This window comes from Notechis scutatus, chromosome 2 (assembly GCF_049901735.1).
Source record: "Notechis scutatus isolate UNSWTSFEM ecotype Mainland chromosome 2, rNotScu1.2, whole genome shotgun sequence".
Classification (NCBI taxonomy): domain Eukaryota; kingdom Metazoa; phylum Chordata; class Lepidosauria; order Squamata; family Elapidae; genus Notechis; species Notechis scutatus.
The window spans coordinates 174,592,942-174,616,982 of NC_142010.1; the positions used below are offsets into that span (position 1 = coordinate 174,592,942).

General features: G+C 38.7%; 1 protein-coding gene across 1 annotated transcript in view; it reads left to right on the top strand.

Moving 5' to 3' along the window:
* Positions 1-10,728: 10,728 nt before the first annotated feature.
* PDE6B (phosphodiesterase 6B) overlaps positions 10,729-24,041 on the top strand; it is a 36,747-nt gene continuing 23,434 nt past the window's right edge. The window contains exons 1-8 of the mRNA XM_087957446.1: positions 10,729-11,421; positions 16,974-17,126; positions 17,242-17,331; positions 19,593-19,733; positions 20,516-20,590; positions 21,004-21,068; positions 22,243-22,309; positions 22,613-22,660. Coding sequence (XP_087813572.1) covers positions 10,951-11,421; positions 16,974-17,126; positions 17,242-17,331; positions 19,593-19,733; positions 20,516-20,590; positions 21,004-21,068; positions 22,243-22,309; positions 22,613-22,660 — 1,110 coding nt within the window. The 5' untranslated portion in view covers positions 10,729-10,950. The remainder of the gene's footprint in view (positions 11,422-16,973; positions 17,127-17,241; positions 17,332-19,592; positions 19,734-20,515; positions 20,591-21,003; positions 21,069-22,242; positions 22,310-22,612; positions 22,661-24,041) is intronic.

The window sequence follows — 24,041 nt, forward strand, 5'->3', positions numbered from 1 at the left end:
CTCACAAAAATCTTACCAACCAAGGACAAGAGCGTCTTGTTTTTCTTTTCATAATAGTTTTACTTTCTATTTTCCATATTTTTCTTCTCTTTTGCACCTTTCTGTTCTTCTTTCTATTAATTTGCATTAGATTTTAGTACTCTAATTAAGATCCTGAATAAACATTATATATATTTATTATAATGAATACAGGTAGTCCTCAACTTATGACCACAATTGAGCCCAAAATTTATGCTGCTAAGTGAGAAATTTGTTGAGTGAGTTTTGTCCCACGTTACAACTTTTCTTGTCACATTTGTTAAGTGAATCATGGCACATTGAATCATTGCAGTTGTTAAGTTAGTAACATAGTTGTTAAATGAATCTGACTTCCCCATTGACTTCGCTTGTTCAGATGGTCACAAAAGGTGATCACATGACCTTGGGACACTGCAACCATCATAAATGTGAGTCAGTTGTCAAGCATCCAATCACATGACCACGGGGATGCTGCCATGGTTATAAGTGTGAAAAATGGTCATAAGTCACTTTTTTCAGTGCTCTGTAACTGAAATTTCAAACTGTCACTAAGTGAACAGTTGTAAATTGAGGACTATCTGCATAAGAAATTCATTAGAATCAAATTATCTCAGAGAATAGATTATCCTACATTTATAGCTATTGCTGAGATTTATTGTTACTGCAGACCAAATCTCAACAGGAAACATAATGTTACTTCTTTATAACTGATTATCTTTAGTTAATTGTAGAAATGTAATAAACATCTCCTTATTCTATTCTCCAAAGCTGTTGGAGAAAGGAGATTCACACATGCTCCGTTTAAAAAAAATAAAATCCTGGTAACTTAATTATTCCTCTTTCATTTTCAGTGCCCATACCTAGAAGTAAGAATGGGCTACATAGGACTAAGTTACTCACTGATTATATTCCTTTCACACAGGATCAGCTCATAATGGACAACCAGATCCAGGCAATAGTAGGTCAGAAATGAGATGGACATTTGACAAGCAGGTAAAGTTAAATACTAAATTACTGTAATCCTTTAGGATACCATGTCAAGTGATTGTGGGCTTTATGCCATGGATACTCCTGGTAGTAAACATCCCACAATAAAATACTTTACTTTGCTAATGTTTTTATAAGTGATACCATTGATTGATTTGTATAAATTCATGTTTTCAATCCACTACTAGTTTTAGCCCATTTTCAAAATTTTGTATTGTCTCAGATTAAAATGAGATGTATCTTTTTCTGTTACCTTTTATAACATTTTTGATGTCTGCCCATTTGTAAGTTAAAATAGCAGTAGGGGGAAAGTACGTTTTTTTTTCCATTTAGCTGTGAAATATAACATGGTATTCCAAGCTCTGATTTGATAAAATATAGATTGCTTTGAAAACCAAAGTTAAATTTTTTGCATTTTCAATAAAAATGCTGGCAGTTATAAACTCAGGCGGAATAATCTGGGGATTGATTGAGAATTCTGTAGTTATGAAATAATGGTGCCAGTGTTTAAAAATAGCATTCTTGTAATTTTACACACTTTTTGATGGAGTATTGTTTTGTTATACAATTTTGACTTAAAATTCTTACTTCAATTTTGCATTTGTTTATGTATAACCTCAGGAGAATATTGAACATCTGATCACGTCAGAATTTTGTCTCTTCATGTAATAAGTTGATGGAATGATAACAAGAGCTTTGAGCAACATGCCCTATATAATCATGATAGGGTAAGAAATAAATATATACCGGAATATGCAAAACATGCTTTTCCCCATGTAACTGGTCACAATAAAAATGTTCTTAACCAATTTGTATTTGCTCAGCTTTTGCTATGTACAATATTCTACTGAGTTGTATAAATTTGCCAGTTTTGGAAGGATGAGAATTAAAATACCATTTCTGTGGCATGAAGTACGTCTAGGTGAAAAATAATTTAGGATGCTTCTGAGACCACTAAGTATACTCAAGTTGATCTGCAAGGAATTTACATGTATGACTTCATTGGCTAGTAGTAAGTTGAATTTGCAAATACTTTAATACAGAGGAGAGTACTCTTATCTAAGCAGGTAAAGTTAAATACATTCTAGTCATTCAACAGTTGAAAAACAAAATCATGAGGATATGAAGGTTTTATTGTAATCAAGATTATAGGCATTCACCTTTAATGATTTTCTATGATTCTTGACTCTTGACAAATGTATCTTTTCTTTTATGTACACTTAGAGCATATGCACCAAGACAAATTCTTTGTGTGTCCAATCACACTTGGCCAATAAAGTATTCTATTCTATTCTATTCTATTCTATTCTATTCTATTCTATTCTATTCTATTCTATTCTATTCATTCCATTCCATTCCATTCCATTCCATTCCATTCTATTCTATTCTATTCCATTCCATTCCATTCCATTCCAGTCAAAGGAATCTCACTCCTATCCCACTGCATTTTCTTCACAAAGTGGGTATGATCAAACTGAAATTTGGCTTGCTATATTAACCTGTTGGGGATTTAATGCATGGAGATGTATTAAAAGTTGCCTACAAGAAAAAATGCCTTGTAAAGTTGTCCTTGGGCATAGGATTGACATTGTCCTGTTTTTCTGGGATGTGGTGGGTCTTCAAATTCTTGATACAACTTTTCAATCAGAAATGATACTATAGGAGAAGAGCAGGCTGAGCCCGAGAGAGGAGTCAAGTGTGTCATCAGTCTCAAGTTCCTTCATGCCCACAGGAGATCTAAGTCTATCCCACCTTGAATTCTTATCTACCACCAAATGGATTTGACTGTTAGTAGTTCAGATTCTCGTAGAGAGTGTTGGCATGCAATAAACCTGAACTCATTTGAACTGCCTTGACTCTGGATTTCCTGCACTTGACAGATAGTGGATTAATCGATACACAGCCATCTAGGTTCTTCTGTCTTCATTGCTTGCTGTCTGCAAGAGATTCATAGCAGACAGTCATCCCTTGTAATATCTTATTTGATCCTAGCCTTCCTCAACTGGTCCAAACACTAGGGTCAGGGGCTCACACCATCAGATTTCTAAAATTTCCCAGGGATTGCTTTTTCTTGCTCTTTCTTCCTCTTCACCTCCTGTCTCCCAGGAAGCAAGGTTGAAAAGAGAATTTTGTCCTGTAGAGCAGGGTCACTGGTCCATGGACTGGCACTGGTTTGCAGCATGCCAACAGCTGGGCCACGCATATAAGTGAAGCCCCATCAATGGGATGCACACAAAACCACACCCCCTACTGTCCACAGAAAAGCCTCTCCCTACAGAAGCGGACCCTGGTGGCCAGAAAGTTGGGAGGCATTCCTATAGAGAGTTATGTGGCTTGGATCCAGTGGAAGAGAGAAGAGAATGGGAAAAAAGGAGTGGTAGCAGAAAGGAAAAGTAAACCTCTTGAGGGCATCTTGCCCAAGAACACCTTACCAGAGGTGGTATTCAATAAGTTCTGACCAGTTCTGGAGAACTGGTAACTGTCAAACAGACAACAAATGGTCAAAATTGGGAGCATCCTATCAAATTCTGTACCTGTCAATAGTGGTGTCCCCCAAGGCAGTGTTCTAGGACCAACTCTTTTCATACTCTACATGAATGACCTCTGTGATCATATCAAGAGCAACTGCATCCTCTTCGTTGATGATGTAAAGCTATTCAACACCACAGACAATACTGCTACCCTTCAAAAAGACCTTGACTATGTATCAGAATGGTCAAACAAATGGCAACTTCAAATCTCAACATATAAATGCTCTGTCCTACATATTGGCAAAAAAAATCAGAAAATAAAATACAGGCTGAATAGTCAAGACCTTGTTGATGATCCAAACTCTGTCAAGGACCTTGGAATACTCATCTCAAATGACCTAAGTGCTAGAGCCCACTGTAACTACATAACCAAAAAGGCGTTAAGAGTTGTTAACCTAATCTTACGTAGCTTTTTCTCTGGTAATATTACACTAATAACTAGAGCATATGAAACATTTGCTAGACCAATACTCGAATACAGCTCATCAGTCTGGAACCCACATTACGTATCTGATATTAACACAGTTGAGAAAGTCCAGAAATATTTCACAAGAAGAGTTCTCCACTCCTCTACTCGTTGCAGAATACCTTATGTCACCAGACTCGAAATTCTAGACCTAGAAAACCTAGAACTACGCCGCCTTAGGTCCGATCTAAGTATAGTATATAAAATTATACATTGCAATGTTCTACCTGTCAATGAATACTTCAGCTTCAACCATAACAACACAAGAGCAAACAACAGATACAAACTCAAGGTTAATCGCACCAAACTTGTTGCAGGAAATACAACTTCAGCAACAGAGTGATCTATGTCTGGAATACTCTACCTGACTCTGTGGTTTTTTTCCCCAAACCCCAAAAACTTTAACCTTAGACTGTCTACTGAGGTCTGTAGGGGGCGTACATAAGCGCACCAACGTGCCTACCGTCCCTGTCCTATTGTTTCTTTTATATTTTTTTATCTTTTTATTTTTCTTATATGTATCCATGTATTCATAACTATGTTTTTACTTATACCTATTATCTTGTAAGCAATTGACAAATAAAAACAAATAAATAAATAAAATTTTTGAATAGTTCAGAGAACTGGCAAATACCACCTCTGGCTGGCCCTGCCTCCATCTATTCTCTGCCTCCTGAGTCCCAGCTGATCGGCCAGGTCTTCTTTTGTTGTCCTGCATAGGAGAACGGAGCTGGAAATCAGGTTAGTGGGGTGGGGAGGGAATGGGATTTTGCAGTAACCTTCCCCCAGGAGTGGGGAAGGAATGGAGATTTTACAGTATCCTTCCCCTGCCATGCCCACCAAGCCACACTCACCAAGCCATGCCACACCCACCAAACAACGCCCACAGAACCGTTAGTAAAAAAAAATTGAATCCCACCACTGCACCTAACCTAATCGGCGGCATTTGCCAATGTAGTTAGATATTCTTAAAAGGACCTGTGAGGGGACAGCCTTGATCTACACAGAAGAAAGGAAAACACAGGAGCATTGCCAAATGCATACACTTGATCCAACTCATTTGCAGTCATTGTGTGTTCTGCATCGGATCAGTTAGTTGGGTACCTTATACCTCCTTCCGGGCCATGTCCCCATGGCTCTCCAGAGGGCAATTAAATGACAGCCTACTCACTTATGGATAAGCTAAGCTGAATATGATAACTCTCTTGAAGGTGGATTTAAATAGCTAAAGAAGTTCATACCCCAGGCAGCCAGTCTTTCAATCAGGATCAAATGCTGCTTCAGCTGCGGAAAAAAGGCACATGTCAACAAAAGGTTTTAAGGAGGCCAGTGGAGGCCAGATTTTGAAGTGAAGAAACATGTGATTTGCTGAATTCCCATGGTCTAAAAATGGACAGAGACTTTGTCAAAACTTCCTTTTCTGTTTTAATTAGGGTTATATGTTATCTCAGGGGACATATGATAGCACCATTTCTTTATAAATTAGAGTTAGGTTATAAGACTCTTTACAGCAAGGTTGTCCCACCTTGACAACTTTAAGACTTGTGGACTTCAACTCCCAGAATTCCCCAGTGAGCATGTTGTCCCAAAGGGTTGGGTCTTACTCCACCAGTCCGTAGCAAAATGGCAAAATATTTTGTCCAACTTTTAATGGTTCGTTGAATTAATGTACTGCTTTCCTTAGATTCATTTTAACTTGGTCTTGGTTTTCATTGCATCCTTTTAATGTTTTAAATGTTCATTGCTATGTTTTAGCACTTTCATTTTTAATGGTTGTAAGCTGCCTTAAGTGACAGAACCAGAGATTAGAAATTTAATAAATAAATGCAGAATAATGACATGCTATCTTGGAGAGATGATCTGGGCTGTTAGCTTCAACCATTGAAATCTTTCCTGTTTCCAATTTTACTTTGATTGTTATTTCTGTCTTCCTTTCTCAGCTTACTGCTGTCCCTCAGGCCCAAGGTTTACCCTAAGTGAAAATAGCATTTGGACTGGGCACTTGAATAGCAATTGCACTTAGACTTAATATATAGACTTACATACTGCTCCAAAGTGTTTTTATAGCACTTCTTGCCCCCAACAATATGCTAACACTGTAAATTGTTCTCATTTTATGAACCTCATAAGTTTGGGAGGCCGAATCAACCTTGATCAGACTCCAGACTGTGGGCAGAGTGAGCCTGCAGTACAGCATTCTAATCACTGCTGCATCACCAGGACTCTTTAACCAAGGCATCACAGCAAAACTCACTCTTTTCCAAATGTGAGCAAATAGAGTATAAGGCATTTGGAATTAATATTTGTATAGAGAGACAAAAATCAAACATTTGACATTAAAATAAATAGTGGATAGGAAAATGATTGAGAACACAGTAGAGAATTGTTAGATCGCAGGAAAAAGGAGACTCAAGATCGATGTGATTTCATCTCTTTTATAGCGGCTGCTCGTGGCTCGCGGCTCGCGGCCAATGACGGCCCCTTGAATCTCCCGCCGTCCAAAGGACCAATCCCAAGGTAGTAATACAGGCCAATCAGAGTCAGTTAATTGGACCAATCAGTAGGCAGTATCGGTGGACCAATCAGGAGGCAGGATTACAAGTATGCTAATATAGAACAAGAATGAGCCTCAACCACAAATGTAAACTATTTAATATAAATTAGGGAGAAAGAAAATCATCTCGCTGGACAAATATATATCGATGGATATGACTGAACTTGATCTCAGGATGACAGCAATTGTCTCAATCCATTTGTCAGAACCCACCGATTTATCAAATGCGAACTTAAAATAATGCATTGGCCATGTTTGTTGGATGGACTACCAAGATAAATGTTAATATTGTTATTTGATCAATCAATAATATTAGGATCATGTACAGACTATGGGATATGGTTTGGAAACCAGCTTCAAAATTTGGGAATTGTCCCAACTCAATTTGGTCTCAGTCCTCAGTCTTCCAGATTTAAAGTGCAATTTGAAGCTTCGTGCTTCCCATTATCTAGTATAGGAAAAACCCAATTTTATCTTTCATGTAAAAGAAGAAGAAAAAAATACAGCTAATGCTTGACTTACGACGACAATTGAGCCCAAAATTTCTATTGCTAAGTGAGGCATTTCTTAAGTGAGTTTTGCCTCATTTATGGCTTTTCTTGCCACAGTTGTTAAGTGAATTACTATAGTTGTTAGTAGTTAGTAGACTGTGATTATGGCGCAGGTAGCTGGATTCTGCGCAGCAGCACTGGGGATTCGTCAAAAACATGTGATTAATCCATCATAGCTATTTTACACAACTAATGTAACAAACCCTTTTGCCTTACTATTTGGCATTTTAGTATTGAATGACTATGGGCCTCACAGTTTAAGGACTGATATTATAGTATAGTTAGGCCATGTGTAACTGACAGGTTGGATGCCAATTTGTAATTTTAATATAGATTTCATCTGTTATTAATTGCCTTATTCTAGAATTTTTAACTGGATATTCCTCGAGTGTTTTTATATGTTCTGGTCTCTGGTTTTTGACTGCAATAAACTTGATGTCAGGATTCTGGCAGTTACTTCAATGAAATCATGAGCCTCGAGCCACATTCCCAAAGCTTCTATGGATTTATTAGAAGTTAACATGCCGGCATTTGCTTGGGCGTAGCTGACTCTGAGATAAGTAATTCACCATCACCCTTGATCCTGCTTCCCCCCCCCACCCCACCCCTCTGGGTGTATCATCCAACGAATCATGTCCATAACCAAGAGTCATCAATCATGCTCTCCAATTAGATTTTTTCGGGGCAGAAGCTTCAGTCATCTAATCAGTCTCTGAAGAAAATATGAATGGAATGTACTTTCGATTCCACACTGCTGCCTGCTCTTTGAAACTCCACTCCTCCTTTCTGTTGACAACTATAAAACATGTATACAATATGTTTTATGAGTTGACACTTGATTTGATTTGAGTAGCATAGTTCTTAAGTGAATCTGGCTGTTAACTTTCTTTGTTGGAAGATTACAAAAGCTGATTGTATGACCCAGGACACTGCAACCATCATTAATACAAGCCAGTTGCCAAGCATTTGAATTTTGATCACATGACCGGGGGGATGCTGCAACGGTCATAAGTATGAAAAATGGTCATGTCACTTTTTCCAGTGCCATTGTAACTTCGAATGGTCACTAAATGAATGACTGTAAGTCGAGAACCATCTGTGTAGATTGGGGATAGATTTAATGACATTTGAATCTATTTAAATGTCACAGGTATTCCATTCTCTGTGAAACAACCATTCCAAATTTTCACAAAGAAGAACAGGAGTTTTGTGCAAAATGTGCTCAGGGAAATAACATTCCAGTTAATAATATTCCTTAGTAAAGTCCTATTATGAGGTGGGGAGAAAGGAGGCAATATTTAAAGTCCTTTACTTAATTATTTGCAAGTATAAGTTTGCACAACTGACTTGATTAAAAAGATTTGACAATCATGTCATCAAAGAATAAAGTAAGAAAAAAAGGAGTCATTCATGGGGTAGTGAGCTTTATCTAAACAGCAGTAAATAATTGTAGGATCATCTGAAAACCGACACTATTCACAGTGTGCACTGCTGAGAAATGATAAAGATATGCATGAAACAAATCATAATAGACTTAATTATCATTCCACTATGATTAGGTTGACCTCAGTGGTCTAATTATTAACACGATCCCTTTGGTATGAAGAGAGCCTTGACAATTACTGAATCCAATTGTCTCTATCGTTTGTCTCAATTATTTGGCATTTGCTAAAGAAGTTAAGACCTTTTTTTTTTAACAGAAGCTGTTTAGCATTTTAGTGTTATGAATTGGATTGAGCTTCTTGAAATCCAAATTCAAATCAAACTAGTTCCAATATTTGAGGGGCTGCCACAAAGAAGAGAAAGTCAAATTGTTCTACAAAGCACCAGAAGGCAGGACAAGAAACAATGGCTGGAAACTAATCAAAGAGAGAAGCAACCGGGAATTAAGGAGATACTTCCTAACAGTGAGGACAATTAACCGGTGGAACAGCTTGCCCCTAGAAATCATGGGTGCTCCATCACTGGAGGTTTTTAAGAAGAGACTAGACAGTCACTTGTTTGAAAGGTTCTCCTACTTTAGCAGGGGGCTGGACTAGAAGATCTTCAAGGTCCCTTCCAGATCCTATTCTATTCTAGTTGCGTCCAGTCCCAGTTTGCTTCAAACTACTGAGGTTGACTCAGCCTTCCAGCCTTTTGAGGTCGGTAAAATGAAGACCCAGATTGTTGGGGCCAACATGCTGACCTTGTAAACCACCCAGAAAGTGCTGTAGTGTAAAGCACTATGGGGCAGTATATAGGTCTAAGAGCTATTGCTATTGCTACTGCAGAACTGGCCCAAACTGAATAAATCTCTGCTATTTCTTGGGATTCAATTTTCTAAATAAGATGTGCAAACTCCAATTTAATAATCTTGAGCAAAGCTGAGGATTAACATGCCTTGGTATTCAGTGATTTGTACAGCCTAATTTAATTCAGGGTGTTCAACATAGGCTGGAAGGAGAGATTTCTCTCAGTAAAATAGGCTTTGAAATTGCAATTGTTGAGCTGTAGTGCCATCTAACGGGCTGATGAAGAAACGAAACACACCGAAACAAGGAAATATTTTGGTCACGTATGAAAAGCAGGTATGTCCACCACCCAGTGGTGGGATTAAAAGAAATTTATTACTGGTTCTGTGGGCATGACTTGGTGGGTGAGGCATGGCTTGGTGGGTGTAGCAGGGGAAGGATACTGCAAAATCTCCATTCCCATTCCACTCCAGGGGAAAGATATTGCAAAATCCCCATTGCCTCCCCACCCCACTAACCTGCTTTCCAGCTCCATTCTCCTGTGCAGGGCAACGAAGAAAGAGCCAGCCGATCAGCTGGGACTCGGGAGGCAGAGAATAGATGGGGGCAGGGCCAGTCAGAGGTGGTATTCCGAACTACTCAAACTTTCCACTACTGGTTCTCTGAACTACTCAAACTTTCCACTACCGGTTCTCCTGATCAGAACCTGCTGAATACCAGCTCTGTACCATCCTCTTCTAGGCATTTTTTGACCACACTTTGCACATACCTGTATGCCTCATTGCCATTCATCAAGACTGTGTTTCTCCAAGCTAGACATATCCAAGCCTTCTATTATTTGTGAGAGTTTCCTTCCAGATCCTTGGCCATCTAGTATGTTTTCCTCTGGAGACATTACAATTTTTCAATGTTTTTCACGGAAGGCGATGTCCAGAACTAAAGCTCATATTAGGACTGGCTAATGCAGAATTGAAAGGAACAAGGTCTTCTTTGGCACCTGATTCAAGATCATTTAATTTCAGGTAATATAACGGATGTGTGCACTTCTCTCTTTCCTGCTATCCAAGCAGGAAAAGATATAAAGTATTTGAATGCCTTAAGTAGAAATCCGAACCCATGGCCAGCCTAAAATGAGCCAGCTCTTCCATCAAAAAAATATCATTTTCTAGAGAAAATACATAGTACAATAACTGCTTCTTCTGGCCATTTCTATGTCAATCCATTTATAGTTCATTTTTCTTAACTTGATACACTCTTGCTGGGAACAGGTGTAATTAGATAGGAAACTGATTGGCTAAGGATTACAATTGAGCTGTGTGTATTTAATTAGACTCCAAGAAGCTTATTTCAGTTCTACTATCACCATTAGGAGAGGGGGGAAATCATAATCACATATACATACGCCCTTATTTGAAACAGCTTTGAAACCAGTCATTTAAGCTGCTTGGTTAAGAAGATCTACTCTCCCACACCCTGGTCAAAACAATAGCTTGTTGTTGGAGAATTGCCTTGCTGTTTATAATCTCCACACTCTACACAAACACTGTATGTGTGGGACCCTGTTATTCTGTACAGCCATTGCCTGAAGGCTCCAGCATCAGAATTTCCCATCATGAGCATCAACAAAGAGGAAGTCGAAACTTTCTTGGATAGCAATCCAGATTTTGCCAAGCAGTATTTCGAGAAGAAACTGGAGGATAGAGCCTTCTTCTGTCCCAAGATGAACGGTGAACTGTCCTCAGAAGATAGCACAGGTTTTGAGGGAATGGACCCGGTAGAAACAGAAACTCTTTTCGAGCTGATACAAGACATGCAGGAAAGCATCAACATGGAGAAGGTGGTCTTCAAGACCCTCAAGAGAATCAGTGCTCTCATCAATGCTGCGTGGTGCAGTCTGTTTATGTACAGGCAGCGAAATGGCACCCCCGAGCTGGCTAGCCGGCTGTTCAACGTTCATAAGAATAGCACTTTGGAAGAATGTCTGGTGGCTTCTGACTCTGAAATTGTTTTCCCACTGGACACGGGTGTATTGGGCCATGTTGCTCAGACCAAGAAGACCATAAACATCCAGAACGCTCTTGAGGTAAGGCTTGAGGTTATTATCTGTTATTGATAAATGATGCCAAAGAATAAAAATTAACTAGTATTCATATTTCAGAAGGGTTTTAAGAAGGCAGGGATTCTTTCACTATGATTTAAACTATCCACTATTGAGCTCACCCCATCCTAAGAGGTCTGTAAGGAGCATGCATAAGTGCACAACCATGCCTACCATCCCTGTCCTAATGTCCCCATTTATTAGTACCTACTTCCTGTATTCTTATTCATGCTTATACTTATACCTATTATGTTGTAAGCGATTGACAAATCAAATAAATAAATAAAATAAATAAATTTAGAGGCCAGCAACAGCACCTAGCCAACTCTTGGCTGATTTCAAACAGCTAAGCCGGGTCAGTCCTGGCCAGTATATGTTTGGGAGACCAAGGATGTAGGCTAGATTTAACACTTACAGAAATACCCCCCAAAGACAGCAGCAAATTGCTTCCCTATTGCTAGCAAGAAAATTTCATGGATATGCCCATTAAGTTATAGGGAGATGAAGCTGGTTAGTAGGAAGTTTTATCTGACAGTTCCTTGTGGACTTTCAGGAAGCCACTGAAGATACAGCTCCCCTTGAAAAAACAAAAAAGGCTTTTTAGATCAAAATAGACAACTTAATACCACCTTTACCTCTCCTTAACCCCAACTGGCATGCCCTAAGCAAAAGATTGCAGGATTCTTATGAAGGTCATCAAGTTGCCTATCTCTGGAGATATATAAAATAATTCATAGTGAGTTAAAAATAGAAACCGTTTTTCTCCCGGTCTCAGAAGAATAGAATAGAATAGAATAGAATAGAATAGAATAGAATAGAATAAGCTGGAAGGGATTTTGGAGGTCTTCTAGTCCAACCCCGCTGCTTAGGCAGGAAACTCTACACCACTTCAGACAAATGGTTATCCAATCTCTTCTTTAAAATTTCCAGTGATGGAGCATTTACAACTTCTGGAAGCAAGTTGTTCCAATGACTTAAAATGTAAGAGATTCAGAAGTAATTAAGGACATCAGGCAGCTGTTTGTTAAATTAAGGAATTTGCTTCTTCAAAATATCTCAGAGGAAGAGCAGATAGTCACATGAGATTGGATATTCAAAGGGCAAAACTCTTGTTGACTGGATATCACCCCCAGAATTGAAGGCAACATAGCCTAACTTCCATTGGTTATAAGCAACAGTAGAGGGGATAATTGTCCTTTTGTCATGAACTTGGTTTCCTGGATTCATCTGCCTGGCAAACTCAAAATGCTGAATAGACCTTTGGTCTGATCCAGCACAGTCTGCTCGTGTTCTTAGTAGAAGAAAACAGTAAACATAATACAGTGGTACCTTGGTACTTAGCTGCTTTAAAACTCATTGAATTTGGTACTCAATGCATTTTAACATGAACATTTTGTTGGTGTCGGTTGCCTTATGACTCACTATATTATTCCTTATGGGAAAATTTTGTTTGGTACCCACTGTTTTTGGCACCCATCATGCTTCCCAGAACCAATTAATGATGAGTACCAAGGCACCGCTGTTGAGGCTTGTTTATTATGGGGAAGGGGGGTTGGCTGTGTACCTATTTTTCTACCTGATGTGCCTAGATAGAGCGAGAGCAGCAGCTCTTGAAATCAAAGATTTGTTGCACGTCATGAGTTGTAGCATAAGAAGCCTTTTACAAATCTAGGAACAAGAAGAAAAACAGAATAATTGTGTTTACATTCCTTGTGTGTTCATCTATTTTTCCATTCTCTTGTTGTGGTTTAGCACAGCAAAGGTCTCTTTGTTGGCTCCTTTTCCTCTAGAGATTAAGTTCTCTTATTCATTCTCTTTGTAATGTTATTGGGGGTGGGTGGGGTTTCCTTTATTTTCCTTTCAATCTCTTCATTCATTTTAAATTGCCTTCTCTGGTCTGTATGTTTCTGGCTAGACTGCTACTAGCGTTTTGTTATTCTGTACATGTGGAATGTGCTTCCAAACCACTGGTTTGATCCTTGTTTCTACCACTTTGTATTTTTCCTCCAGTATATTCTTTGAGGATTCTTCTTGACTGTCCTATGGCGATTACCCCACCCTCTTCTTTCCCTCCCCATACCTTCCTTTCCAATGCCATGGCTATTCAGTTGACTATTTCTGCTATGCTGGCTTGGAGTGAGGGGGTTATATCTGACAAATTGGAGAAAATATGGATATGTCTATAGGGATGATATCAGTGGAGGGATTCAAATTTTTTTCCTATCAGTTCTGTGGGCATGGCTTGGTGGGTGTGGCGTGGCTTGGTGAGTGTGACTTGGTGGGTGTGGCAGGGGAAAGATACTATAAAATCACCATTCCCACCCCATTCCAGGGGGAAGGTTACTGCAAAATCCCATTCCCTCCCCACCCCACTAACCTGCTTTCCAGCTGCGTTCTCCTATGCAGGGCAACAAAAGAAGACCCAGCTGGGACTCGGGAGCCAGAGAATAGATGGGGGCGGGGCCAGTCAGAGGTGGTATTTGCCAATTCTACTCAAAATTTCCGCAACCGGTCCTCCAGAACTGGTCAGAACCTGCTGAATACCCACCTCTGGATGATATGGAGGTTAAAGCTATCAGCTCTAATTCTGAACTGGCATGTCCATTGATGGGAGGTTTAGCATCTTTTGAGCTTCTCTTGCACAATGGATGACTTTTCTTAGAGAATTGTGACATTAACATAAAGTTATTTTAAATATATATTCATCACATTTACATAGCTGCTCATCTCACATAATGACTCTTAGGTTGAACCTAAGAAGAGTGATTCACAGCACTGACTATTCATTATATATTCAAGACCACATGAGCTCTTCAGGAGATCCCATAGGATTTTAGTTTCTTGCAAGGTATCAGTTCTATATCTACCTTCTTAATACCAGCCCAAAGTGTCTTTTTGCTGCAAATGCATATACAAACTTCCTACTTTACTCCCATCCCTCAACTATCAGGAGAAGTAGGTTGAGTGAAACCAGCTCATCATGATCTAACTGAACTCCTATGGGTGAACATCTCCTTTCCTTGGTCATTGAAACATCATCAGAACGATCTTGTTTCAAGCAACCAAACCGAAAGTCGTATCATCAAATAATTTTGAACAATTGCAGAAATTGGAAGGCATCCTTAAGAGATTCTGAATTAGTGAAGTATGATTGGTGCACAAGAAGGAACATGCCTCTAGATGCCTGTTCTTTGGAAGCATGGACAGGGGATTGCTCTTCTCCTATTAGTGGTCAGACATTGAAGTAGATGGTTGTTTAGTCCAATAATACAGGGCTCTTTTCAAAGAACGTAGAAATTTTAGTCACCATTGAACAGTAATATTCAAAGGATTTTCAAATATAATTTGCTCACACCAATTTGCTTAAAAAAAGTTTTTCAAGTGAGAAGGGTGTGACTACATTACAAGATAGCAATCGTTTTCATTTCAAAAGCACTTCCACACTGTTATTGGCTTCACTCTCCAAGAAACAGGTTGAAGTTAACTAGGTTTGCTCACACTACCGTTGACCTTGAAGTGTTGAGATCCAATCAATGGTCCTTCCAGCTAATCATCTGGAGAACACTGTGTCCCTACTGTTGCCATTCATTGGGTAAACACGACTGTTGCTAAGAGAGAGGAGCCAACAAGCTGTCAGGGCCCATCTCCCTGCTAAAAAAAGAAATAGATACTCCTAAATGAGGGTGGAAGGGGAGGATCCTAAGAGAGAGAAATGGAAATTCCTGACAATGGAAAATGACTCACCTGCACTTAAGCTCCTCAGAACATCAGCCTCTCAAGTTAGAAACTAGAACATTTCCATGTGCTGTCTTGCAGCTGATCTGGAAGTAAATTAACTTGGTTAACCAAGGACAATGGAGTGGAGTTAACAAAAGTGTTGTGGCAGTCTAGGAATAGTGCCTTCGGGGAAGTACCTGAGTAGAAAATTGTTGGAGAGCGACCATCCCAGTTGGGAAGAGGACCCAAGGGAGAAATTAGCGTGGAATCCTTAGGTAAACCCGAGAGGCAAGGTCTGATCCCCTCACTCCATCCTGAATGCCACTGAACCTTAGCTAGTCTTTCCCAGGGGAAAGTACCAGTCTGGGGAGATTCCTGTAGAATAAACATACAACAATAAAGTAGCTTCTTTGAACTCCACACATGTGGGTCTGATTGTTAGAGCCTGACAAAAACAAAAGTGCAGGTAGTCCTCAACTTAAAACAGTTCATTTAATGACCATTTGAAGTTACAACAGCACTGAAGAAGTTTTCAGCACTTTTCACACTTATGACCGTGGCAGCATCTCCATGTACTTATGATCAAAATTCAGGCACCTGGCAACTGATTCATGGTTGCAAGTGTCCCAGGGGTCATGTGATTACCTTTTGCGACCTTCTGACAAGCCAAGTCAATGGGGAAGCCAGTTTCACTTAACAACTGTGTTGGTAGCTTAACAACTGCAGCGATTCACTTAACAACTGTGGCAAGGAAGGTTGTAAAATAGAGCAAAATTCACTCAACAACTGTCTCACAACTGAAATTTCGGGCTCAATTGTGATAATAAGTTAAGGATTCCTTGTATTCGCTCCCAGATGACAAATGTTTGTGCCATATGGCACAAATATATTACACTTCTTCCCAGTCTTAAAATCCAGATTGTGTCCTATCATATCTTGCACACACACACACAAGTCAGTATTATTAATTTCAAATCCCTGCCGTCTGTAAATGGTTTCTGCTGGGATTAGTTCATTGTTAAGTATGCTTTCATAACCAGGTCATTTGCTCATCATAGACTCGTAGGTGTAGGATACAGTAGGTAAGGTAAACAAATAGTCCCTTCCTCGTGGAATTAAAACCAGCTTGATTCTCCTTTCCCTGAGGTGTGACATTTTAAATAGCCTTCATTGTGTAATTTACCCTTCCCAAGATAAATGCCCTCTGGATATGTTAAGATAGCAGCTTCCACATTTTCTCTGGAGAATTTATCATATTTAATTTCCAGCTGATCTCTATGGCATCCACCTGAGTAAAGTGGTGACTTTTTACTTTGAAGGACAGAGCAAGTAGAACCTTACTGGCAAATATATAATTTGCAAATGAAAGGAGACAGATTGTGAGTCCACGGAGAGGCAATGCTGGACTCAGATACTTAAGAATCATTGTAAAATCTCCATTGTTTTGTTTGTATATGTTTGTCTTAAAACATAAAAACTTTTTTAAAAAAAAGAATCATTGTAAAATCTCAAACAAGGTTTTTTGCCCAGGATGAATATAGCTTTGCTGCAGATCAGTTCCAAATTTGGATCAAAACTCCTCCCATTCAGTGTGACCTGCATGTTGGTGTTTCCCTGTCATTGCACCTCTAGAGGACAACCTACCTAACATGACAACACTGTTTTTAATGGGATTTTAGAAGTCAGTCCAAGATACTTTTTGAACACACAAAAAAAATCAAATATGATTTTTATATTATTGTATAGAGAAAAAAGGATGAAAAAGGATTAGGCTGTTAGGTTAGATGCTAAGTGTTCTGATTTCTTCTTCTTTTAAACAGTGCCAACAGTTTAGTACCTTTGTTGATGAGCTCACTGAGTCTACTACAAAGAACATTCTTGCCACGCCAATAATGAATGGCAAAGATGTGGTTGCTGTGATCATGGCAGTGAATAAGATCGGAGGTCCTTTTTTCAACAGTGCAGATGAACATGTAAGTACTGGAAAAGCATCTTCCGAGACATTCTCTAGTTCCCAATATCCATATTTAAATATAACTGCATTGTCGTGTCTTATGTAACTGAGCAAAGTTTTTTTTAATGTCTCAGCTGTTCCTGAAGTATCTCAATTTTGCCTCCTTGAACCTGAAAATTTATCATCTGAGCTACCTTCATAATTGTGAAACACGAAAAGGCCAGGTGAGGAAACTTCTCTAAACTTCTCCGCTATCTCTTAAACCTACCTGTTTGTGTGGGTGCATGCACATGTATGGGTGTGTAAAAGGCACCAAATTTTTAACCAATCCTCAAAATGTGCCTGTGACCCAGGACTGTTTTGTTTTGACAAGAACATCTCCTGTCAAAGGGCTTTCAGAAATTACTGACTGTATGTCTTGAGGGTCATAGAAAGGTGACAAAACCAGAACAGAACTGGAACAAACCTTATCGAAACCAAAACTGGTCAAACCTTTTCTGCCTTCTTATATTTCTTGGCTCTTGGCCTTTTCTCTCTGCTTAGTTTCAAAATCTGGAATGGTTCAGTTCTCTACACAGAATCGAGGAACATAGGACATCAAATAATAGAATTGGAAGGGACCTTGGAGGTCTTCTAGTCTAACCCCTTGCTCAAGCAGAAGGCCCTGTACCATTTCAGATAAATGGTTGTCCAGTCACTTTTTGAAAGCTTCCAGTGATGGAGCACTCACAACTTTTGAAGGCAAGCCATTCCATTGGTTGATTGTTCTCACCATTAGGACATTTCTCTACAGTTCGCTTCTCTCCTAGATTAGTTTCTATCCATTGTTTTGTGTCTTGCCTTTTGGTGCTTTGGAAAATAGGTTGACCCCCTCATATTTGTAGGAGCCCCTCAAATACTAGAATGCATTATAACAGTAGAACAGTAGACAAAGGTCAATTGCAATTTAAAAAATATATCAATGTGGGATATGAATATTTTCAGAAACTTGATGGAAAATGAGCACCAGACAATATGCCATCTGGTATCCTCAGCATTTGTATGAGTATTAAAAACCAATGAGTTTAAAAGCTATTGTATTTTACAGGCACAGAAATTAAAATCAAGGCAGGTTTATATTGATATCTTTCTCATACCTTCTATTTTCTCTGGACTAAGTAAACTTTTCTGATACTCCCTTAACAATTTGATTATTCTTGGTTACTTCCTTTTCACATTATAGAAAACAAATGTCAGTCATAATTTATTTCAGTCCATGATCAGAATTCCAAAGACAAATATTTGAACGATGTTCTGCTGGACCATTTTTGACGGGTTTTTTTTAATATGATCTTTGGAACATTTTTAAGATAACTACAGTATTCAGTATTTACTCAAAGTATTTACCATTTTAGACAGATACTGAATAGAAAGTATATACTGCTTGAAGCAACTGAAACAATTTTGCAGCAGAAAGGATATTATTCACACTATTTGCCCAATCCAGTTCAGCAAGAGGGATAAAGAAAGCTTAGTTATTTATGGTTTTCTTTGTGCATTACATGGTACATGCTGAGAAGGAAATGGCTTCAGTGCTTGACAATTCAGAATCTTAAATACTTGGTCATGATTTGAAAATTTAAATGATTTTCTATAAGTATCTTAGGTACTTCTCAGTTCCACTCATAAAGTCTCAGGTTTTGTTGATTATCACCCACTTTTTCTATTTTCATCTCTATACAGTGGTATTTTGTTTCTCGTCACTAATTGGTTACGAGAGGTACAACGAGTACCAAAAACAATGAGTACCAAACACATTTTTCCCATAAGGAATAATGTAATGAGTCCCAAGGCAGCCAACATCAACAAATTCTAGCTTGGATGTTGAGTACCATACAAATGATGAGTACCAGAATAATATTTATGGGTCAAAATGCTTTGAGTACTGAATTTGATGAGTTTCAAAATAATTGAGTACCAAGGTACCACTGCACTGCTATTTTCTCTACTATCATCCTATTGTGTGACCATTGGAATCTTCCAGTTTGATTGGTGGTGTACCAAAATCATATTCATACATCCCCAAACACCCCCACACAAACATATCCATATGCAATCATCATCAAACACATACAACACATAGTAGTCTTGTATACAATCATTCTCTTTCTCTTTCTTACACACACACAGATATGTACACTCAAACATCCACCCACACACTATGTATATCATAGTGTAATCACTATTTTTTCCCATTAAAAATTATTATCCTTAGGATTGTTCAAATATCGCACATCAAATGAGTAAGGAAGTGTTGAAAATAAAATGACAATGATTTTTAATATTTAATGTAATTTATATAATAAATTGTGTATGAAGCCTGGCCTGACTTTGTCCATGAGATCTAATTTTTATTAAGACAGAAAGAGAGAGAAATTAGAAATGGTGCTTCTGAATTCAGTAGACTGTCTAGGTAATTTATCTCACTGGCTTTGCTCTTCTGCAGGTTTTACTGTGGTCAGCCAATAAAGTATTTGAGGAACTGACTGACATCGAAAGACAATTCCACAAATCTTTTTACACAGTGAGAACGTATTTGAATTGTGACAGGTATTCAGTAGGTCTTCTGGACATGTGTAAGCAAAAGGTAAATTGTTCCTAAGTGTAGCTCAACGTAAGCTTGTCTACTTCAGCTCCACAAGTTTTCGTGTCCTCTTTCATTTACGTCAAAATGTTTGTGCAGCAAAATCAGAATGAAACAAACAAAATACTGCAACATTTACAGTGCTATTATCTGCTATTCTTCAAAATATTCCCCTAACATATTTAGTTTTGATAGAAGACAATACTTATAGCTCCGGGTTGAACTGTGGGCTCCTTGGTACTCTCTTAGTTTGGTGGTTTTCTTGCAGACATTTCATTACCAAACTAAGTAATGTCATCAATGCCAGATCAATCAAGCTCAAAGAGTACCAAGGATCCCATATTTAGTTTCACAAATTGGCCTTTCTGCATACACAAATTATGTGCCCAGTCATTGAAATACAGCATTTTCCTGCCACATTCTCCTATAGAATTGTGCAAATCAAACAATTTATTTGGAATGTTTTCCCAATTTCGTATCAGTTTATTGGTTAATTTGGTTAAATTTATTATTTCTGTGCCAATGGCAACAGCTCATCTTTTCCATTGGAAATGATAGGGATAAAAGTTGGGGGTTTTCGTATGCAAACTTCATGTACTTAAATTTCAGAATTTACTTGAGTTACTTGGATTTCAGCAAGGGAAAAATGATGCAAATATTCAAAAATAGTTTCACAAAGAATATCTGTTTAGAAAAGATATTTCTCCCAACTTAAAAAAAGTATATTAGGACCAGTTCTACTTTTTAAAATGTATTTTTCTTATAACCTTTATTTCACTTTCTAGGAATTCTTTGACTTGTGGCCAGTACTAATGGGTGAAGTTCCACCTTATTCAGGGCCTCGAACTCCAGATGGCAGAGTAAGTTACTAACCAGCTAAGATATAGAATAGAATAGAATAGAATAGAATAGAATAGAATAGAATAGAATAGAATAGAATACTTTATTGGCCAAGTGTGATTGGACATACAAGGAATTTGTCTTGATGTAAATACTCTCAGTATACATAAAGAAAAGATACATTCGTTAAGAATCAAGAATCATAACATACAACACTTAATGAAGTCATAGGGTACAATCAGCAATCAAATCATACTAGGAAACAGTCAATATAAATCGTAAGGATACAAGCGACAGAGTTACAGTCCTACAATCACAAGTGGGAGGGGATGGGTGATAAGGAGCAATGAGAAGATTAACAGTAATATCTTTCCCTATTGGCTCTCCTGTTATGAATGTCAACTCTGGTTTCTGTTGTTTTTTTTTTTTGAAGGAAATTGCCTTTTATAAGGTCATTGATTATATTTTACATGGAAAGGAAGAAATTAAAGTTATCCCGTAAGTAAAGTAAAATAATTGCAGGGGCGGCATTGATACAAAGCTGTATGCAATCAATTCCTTCAATCTAGTCTACAGAATGTTGTTGCCTAGTCAGACTCTTTGCCACTCCATGGACAGCCCCTCCCCACCGTCCTCCACTGTCTCTTGGAGTTTGTCCCAATTCATGTTCATTGCCTCCATGATACTATCTAACCATGACTCTACAAAATACGAGATCATTTTTTAATAAAGAGTAAAAATAAATAAATCAGGGCATGGTTGTGAGTACCACCCTCTCCATGATGCCCCTCAGATGTATTGACATTGTATTTCCAATTAGCCTAATTAATTGAGCATTATTTGGGAATTTCTAGAGTTATTGTCTTTACCATCTGGAGAGCCTCAAGCTGAGAAGAAAGAACTGGAGTGTTGTGACTGAGCTCAGATATTCACTCACTTATAAAGATAATTAACTCTCAGCCTAACATGTTTTACACCTTTTTATGAGAATAAGTGATACACTGCCTCTCTCATTTTGGTGGGAAATGAGGTTCTTTATATGTGTGTGTGTGTGTGTGTGTGTGTGTGTGCGCGCGCGCGCATGCATGTATGAATTCAAGCACAGGTTCTATAATGAATCTGTAGCTAAAAGAAAGTCTACCATGTAAGTTAAGATAAATATAGATATTGTAAAAGTATCAATGAAGAAAATTAAGCTGAAAATGTATCTACTGCTGGAACGCTCCAATGTAACTGTAGAGCAGGGGTGTCAAACTCAAGGCCCGCAGGCCAGATCCATCCTGCGGGGTGCTTAAATCTGGCCCACAGGGCCGCCGTGGAAACAGTGAAGGACCAGGTCGCGGTGCCTCTGCCAGCAAAATTAAGCTCCATTTCGTTGGCAGAGGGTTACAGGAGGCCATCGCAGCCGAAAACGGAGCTCAGGAACCTGTTTTCACTGGCAGAGTGCTCGGGCCGCCACAGGAGCCCCTGACACAAGTGATGTCAAGCTGGCAACGCCCACCCCACCCCCGAGGTCAAACACAACCCTCATGCGGCTGTCAATGAAGTCAAGTTTGACACCCCTGCATAGAGTAAAAGGAAGGAAGAAGTAATATATGGCATCTTTGCATAGAACCCATTCCTTTTCTATCCAAGCCTAATTTTTCAATTTCCATTTTTTTAATTTATTTAGAAATCCCAAGGAAGATCACTGGGCACTGAGTAGTGGCCTCCCTACTTATGTAGCAGAAACTGGTTTTGTAAGTGTTTATGTTGACCTCTTTGCATAACTCAAGAGTACTTTGGCTAAGGACTAAAGATCTATGTGATAAATTCTTCATGGATAATCTGGGCTTATTTTCCGAAATAGGAACTATATTTGAATCAAAGAGAAGTTTCAATAGCCACTCATGGTGTGAGGATGGTCTGAATTTTAAAAAATGAAATATGTATAAATTCTTGGATCGCAGCCACAATATGTCAATCATATGTACTTTTAATGTTTATTTAATTTTCAAAATAGCAAAATATATATTGACATATTTTTTTCTGCAATTTTTCAGATTTGTAATATTATGAACATAGCAGCAGATGAAATGTTTACATTTCAGGTATTGTAAGCCTGTTCATAAGAGTTTTATATTTGTTCTGCTGGTGCCAGGTGTGAACAAAGAACAGAGTTCAAGCTATTTTATTATGTTGTACCTATAACACAGTCTGGCCAGGGGACAATTAGACAAAATTACAAAGAATTTAGGGAGGGTTAGTCCAGTGGTGGGATGCTACTGGTTTGGCCTAGTTCTATAGAACCGGTAGCTGTGAAGAGCAGCTGACACTGAATCGGTTCAGTGTTTGGCCCACCTGCCTGCCTGGGCTCTAGGCTGTCCTTTATTCCCTGCTTTTCCCTCCTCCGCTACTTTGCGCAGCACAGCTGAGGTTGAAAAAGCAGGAAACAAGAGGATTTTCAAACGCTGTGCACCTGGGCGCAGTGCTTGTCAGCTGTCCAGGCGGCACAGCTGATGATTTCTTGCAAATGCTGCATACATGCATGTTATGATTGTCCGCAGTTTGGAGAACTGGCAAATTGCTCCATTGGCTGGCCCCTTCCCTCCCCACCCACTCACTCCTTACCTGGTATGTGAGCCATCCAACTTGCCTGGTTTGGTAAGTTGCTATTTTTTGCTTTTTTTTCCTCGACCATCAGCTATTCTGCTCTGCTGGGAGATTTAGATTAGCTAGAAAGAAGGAAATCCTTGGATTTCTTGCTTTCTAGATAATCTAAAAGTAGAGCCGAACCTTCCTTAGGACTGAAGCTTTACAGTGCAGACTCAGGTAGCCGATTGCAGATAGATAGATCTCTAAGTGAATCTGTGATTCTGTGAGCAACTCAATCTGCCTGCCTGCTTTGCCTGCTTTTGGGTAAAAGTTGTTTTTTTTAAAAAAAATAAAAAATTCAGTATTTACATACATGGTGTGTTGTGAGTTAATTTGATGAGTTTACTTGCTAGCAAATTTTATGTGACAGACTCAGGTAGCCAATTACGGATAGATAGATCTCTAAGTGAATCTGTGATTCTGTGAGCAACTCAATCTGCCTGCCTGCTTTTGGGTAAAAATCGCTCTTTTTTAAAATAAAAAATTCAATATTTACATAAATATTTATAATATTTACATACAAGCCATGCGCAGCCAGTCACATGACCACCAAGCCACACCCACAAATTAGGCCATGCCCACAGAACCGGTTGTTAAGAAATTTGAATCCCACCCCTGGGTCAGTCCTAGACTTTTTGAAGTTGTGCAATGACTCCAGGCTAATTTTGTGCTTGATTTCCTCCTCCCTGCCAGGCTAGGTGCTTCCCAACATCTGGCAAAGGGATTGTCTATATGAATTTGACAACCAGATGTTCTTGAAATCTTTTGAACTATGGGCTATAGTTTTTACCTATTTTGGTCAACTAACATGGTTTCCCTTCTCCCCCCCACCCCCCA